At 45.9% G+C, this 6,000-nt stretch overlaps 1 protein-coding gene across 1 annotated transcript in view; it reads left to right on the plus strand.

Annotated features, from left to right (window-relative positions):
• Positions 1–6,000, plus strand: part of LOC109882943 (receptor-type tyrosine-protein phosphatase mu-like) — a gene marked incomplete at its 5' end in the record, with an annotated part of 43,530 nt that overhangs the window by 33,966 nt on the left and 3,564 nt on the right. Inside the window, one exon of the mRNA XM_031810128.1 lies at positions 2,121–2,284. Coding sequence (XP_031665988.1) covers positions 2,121–2,284 — 164 coding nt within the window. The remainder of the gene's footprint in view (positions 1–2,120; positions 2,285–6,000) is intronic.

Genomic DNA, 6,000 nt, shown 5'->3' on the forward strand with positions numbered 1-6,000 from the left:
GAACCCAACTATCTTACCTGACCCTAACTATCTTACCTGACCCCAACTATCTCACCTGACCCTAACTCTCTAACCTGACCCCAACTATCTTAACTGACCCTAACTCTCTTACCTTTCCCTAACTACCTTACCTGAAACACCAGACCCCAACTATCTTACCTGACCCCAACTATCTCACCTGACCCTAACTCTCTTACCTGACCCTAACTACCTTACCTGACACACCTGACCCCAACTATCATACCTGACCCTAACTATCTTACCTGACCCCAACTATCTCACCTGACCCCAACTCTCTTACATGAACCCAACTATCTTACCTGACCCTAACTATCTTACCTGACCCCAACTATCTCACCTGACCCTAACTCTCTTACCTGACCTTAACTACCTTACCTGAAACACCTGACCCCAACTATCTTACCTGACCCCAACTATCTCACCTGACCCTAACTCTCTTACTTGACCCCAACTACCTTACCTGACCCCGACTACCTTACCTGACACCGACTACCTTACCTGACCCCAACTACCTTACCTGACCCCAACTCTCTTACCTGAACCTAACTACCTTACCTGACCCTAACTACCTTCCCTGACCCCATCTACCTTACCTGACCCCAACTACCTTACCTGACCCTAACTACCTTACCTGAAATACCTGACCCTAACTACCTTACCTGACCCTAACTACCTTACCTTACCCCAACTACCTTACCTGACCCTAACTACCTTACCTGACCCGAACTACCTTACCTGAAACACCTGACCCTAACTTCCTTACCTGACCCCAACTACCTTACCTGTTCCCAACTACCTTACCTGACCCCAAATACCTCACCTGACCCCAACTATCTTACCTGACCCCAACTATCTTACCTGACCCCAACTATCTTACCTGACCCCGACTATCTTACCTGACCCCAACTATCTTACCTGACCCCAACTACGTTACCTGACCCGAATTACCTTACCTGACCCCAACTACCTTACCTGACCCTAACTACCTTACCTGACCCCAACTACCTTACCTGACCGCAACTATCTTACTTGACCCCAACTACCTTACCTGACCCCAACTACCTTACCTGACCCTAACTATCTTACCTGACCCCAACTACCTTACCTGACCCTAACTACCTTACCTGAAATACCTGACCCTAACTACCTACCTGACCCTAACTATCTTATCTGACCCCAACTACCTTACCTGACCCCAACTATCTTACCTGACCCCAACTACCTTACCTGACCCCAACTACCTTACCTAACCCCAACTACCTTACCTGACCCGAATTACCTTACCTGACCCCAACTACCTTACCTGACCCCAACTACCTTACCTGACCCTAACTATCTTACCTGACCCCATCTACCTTACCTGAACCCCACTACCTTACCTTACCCCAACTACCTTACCTGACCCCAACTACCTTACCTGACCCTAACTCTCTTACCTGACCCCAACTACCTTTCCTGACCCCAACTACCTTACCTGACCGCAACTATCTTGCCTGACCCCAACTACCTTACCTGACCCTAACTATCTTACCTGACCCCAACTACCTTACCTGACCCCAACTACCTTACCTGACCCCAACTACCTTACCTGACCCTAACTATCTTACCTGACCCCAACTACCTTACCTGACCCCAACTACCCTAAATACCTATATCTATCTGTCTGTCTGTTTATGAAGCTATATCTATCTGTCTATGAACCTATATTCACCTGTCTGTCTGTTTGTTAACCTGTATCTACCTGTCTGTCTGTTTGTTAACCTGTATCTACCTGTCTGTCTGTTTGTTAACCTGTATCTACCTGTCTGTCTGTTTGTTAACCTGTATCCACCTGTCTGTCTGTCTGTCTGTCTGTCTGTCTGTCTGTCTGTCTGTCTGTCTGTCTGTCTGTCTGTCTGTCTGTCTGTCTGTCTGTCTGTCTGTCTGTCTGTCTGTCTGTCTGTCTGTCTGTCTGTCTGTCTGTCTGTCTGTCTGTTTGTTAACCTGTATCTACCTGTCTGTCTGTTTGTTAACCTGTATCTACCTGCCTGTCTGTTTGTTAACCTGTATCTACCTGTCTGTCTGTTTGTTAACCTGTATCTACCTGTCTGTCTCTCCAGCCTCAGGACGGGTACCGTATGGTGCAACAGTTCCAGTTCCTGGGTTGGCCAATGTACCGAGACACTCCCATGTCCAAACGCTCCTTCCTCAAGCTCATCAGACAGGTGGACAAATGGCAGGAGGAGTATGATGGAGGAGAGGGACGCACTGTGGTGCACTGTCTGTAAGTAACACACACTAACACACACACTAACACACAGGGACATACACACACTGTCTGTAAGTAACACACACTAACACACAGGGACATACATACACTGTCTGTAAGTAACACACACTAACACACAGGGACATACACACACTGTCTGCAAGTAACACACACTTACACACAGGGACATACACACACTGTCTGCAAGTAACACACACTAACACACAGGGACATACACACACTGTCTGCAAGTAACACACACTAACACACAGGGACATACACACACTGTCTGCAAGTAACACACACTAACACACAGGGACATACACACACTGTCTGCAAGTAACACACACTAACACACAGGGACATACACACACTGTCTGCAAGTAACACACACTAACACACAGGGATATACACACACTGTCTGCAAGTAACACACACTAACACACAGGGACATACACACACTGTCTGCAAGTAACACACACTAACACACAGGGACATACACACACTGTCTGCAAGTAACACACACTAACACACAGGGATATACACACACTGTCTGCAAGTAACACACACTAACACACAGGGATATACACACACTGTCTGCATGTCACACACACTAACACACAGGGACATACATACACTGTCTGTAAGTAACACACACTAACACACAGGGATATACACACACTGTCTGCAAGTAACACACACTAACACACAGGGACATACACACACTGTCTGCAAGTAACACACACTAACACACAGGGACATACACACACTGTCTGCAAGTAACACACACTAACACACAGGGATATACACACACTGTCTGCAAGTAACACACACTAACACACAGGGACATACACACACTGTCTGCAAGTAACACACACTAACACACAGGGATATACACACACTGTCTGCAAGTAACACACACTAACACACAGGGACATACACACACTGTCTGCAAGTAACACACACTAACACACAGGGACATACACACACTGTCTGCAAGTAACACACACTAACACACAGGGACATACACACACTGTCTGCAAGTAACACACACTAACACACAGGGACATACACACACTGTCTGCAAGTAACACACACTAACACACAGGGACATACACACACTGTCTGCAAGTAACACACACTAACACACAGGGACATACACACACTGTCTGCAAGTAACACACACTAACACACAGGGACATACACACACTGTCTGCAAGTAACACACACTAACACACAGGGATATACACACACTGTCTGCAAGTAACACACACTAACACACAGGGACATACACACACTGTCTGCAAGTAACACACACTAACACACAGGGACATACATACACTGTCTGTAAGTAACACACACTAACACACAGGGACATACATACACTGTCTGCAAGTAACACACATTAACACACAGGGACATACACACACTGTCTGTAAGTAACACACACTAACACACAGGGACATACACACACTGTCTGCAAGTAACACACACTAACACACAGGGACATACACACACTGTCTGCAAGTAACACACACTAACACACAGGGACATACACACACTGTCTGCAAGTAACACACACTAACACACAGGGACATACACACACTGTCTGCAAGTAACACACACTAACACACAGGGACATACACACACTGTCTGCAAGTAACACACACTAACACACAGGGACATACACACACTGTCTGCAAGTAACACACACTAACACACAGGGACATACACACACTGTCTGCAAGTAACACACACTAACACACAGGGACATACACACACTGTCTGCAAGTAACACACACTAACACACAGGGACATACACACACTGTCTGCAAGTAACACACACTAACACACAGGGATATACACACACTGTCTGCAAGTAACACACACTAACACACAGGGACATACACACACTGTCTGCAAGTAACACACACTAACACACAGGGACATACATACACTGTCTGTAAGTAACACACACTAACACACAGGGACATACATACACTGTCTGCAAGTAACACACATTAACACACAGGGACATACACACACTGTCTGTAAGTAACACACACTAACACACAGGGACATACACACACTGTCTGCAAGTAACACACACTAACACACAGGGACATACACACACTGTCTGCAAGTAACACACACTAACACACAGGGACATACACACACTGTCTGCAAGTAACACACACTAACACACAGGGACATACACACACTGTCTGCAAGTAACACACACTAACACACAGGGACATACACACACTGTCTGCAAGTAACACACACTAACACACAGGGACATACACACACTGTCTGCAAGTAACACACACTAACACACAGGGACATACACACACTGTCTGCAAGTAACACACACTAACACACAGGGACATACACACACTGTCTGCAAGTAACACACACTAACACACAGGGACATACACACACTGTCTGCAAGTAACACACACTAACACACAGGGACATACACACACTGTCTGTAAGTAACACACACTAACACACAGGGACATACACACACTGTCTGCAAGTAACACACACTAACACACAGGGACATACACACACTGTCTGCATGTCACACACACTAACACACAGGGATATACACACACTGTCTGCAAGTAACACACACTAACACACAGGGACATACACACACTGTCTGCAAGTAACACACATTAACACACAGGGACATACACACACTGTCTGCAAGTAACACACACTAACACACAGGGACATACACACACTGTCTGCAAGTAACACACACTAACACACAGGGACATACACACACTGTCTGCAAGTAACACACACTAACACACAGGGACATACACACACTGTCTGCAAGTAACACACACTAACACACAGGGACATACACACACTGTCTGCAAGTAACACACACTAACACACAGGGACATACACACACTGTCTGTAAGTAACACACACTAACACACAGGGACATACACACACTGTCTGCAAGTAACACACACTAACACACAGGGACATACACACACTGTCTGCAAGTAACACACACTAACACACAGGGATATACACACACTGTCTGCAAGTAACACACACTAACACACAGGGACATACACACACTGTCTGCAAGTAACACACACTAACACACAGGGACATACATACACTGTCTGTAAGTAACACACACTAACACACAGGGACATACATACACTGTCTGCAAGTAACACACATTAACACACAGGGACATACACACACTGTCTGTAAGTAACACACACTAACACACAGGGACATACACACACTGTCTGCAAGTAACACACACTAACACACAGGGACATACACACACTGTCTGCAAGTAACACACACTAACACACAGGGACATACACACACTGTCTGCAAGTAACACACACTAACACACAGGGACATACACACACTGTCTGCAAGTAACACACACTAACACACAGGGACATACACACACTGTCTGCAAGTAACACACACTAACACACAGGGACATACACACACTGTCTGCAAGTAACACACACTAACACACAGGGACATACACACACTGTCTGCAAGTAACACACACTAACACACAGGGACATACACACACTGTCTGCAAGTAACACACACTAACACACAGGGACATACACACACTGTCTGCAAGTAACACACACTAACACACAGGGACATACACACACTGTCTGTAAGTAACACACACTAACACACAGGGACATACACACACTGTCTGCAAGTAA

The sequence above is a fragment of the Oncorhynchus kisutch genome, linkage group LG30, assembly GCF_002021735.2.
Source record: "Oncorhynchus kisutch isolate 150728-3 linkage group LG30, Okis_V2, whole genome shotgun sequence".
NCBI classification, from domain to species: domain Eukaryota; kingdom Metazoa; phylum Chordata; class Actinopteri; order Salmoniformes; family Salmonidae; genus Oncorhynchus; species Oncorhynchus kisutch.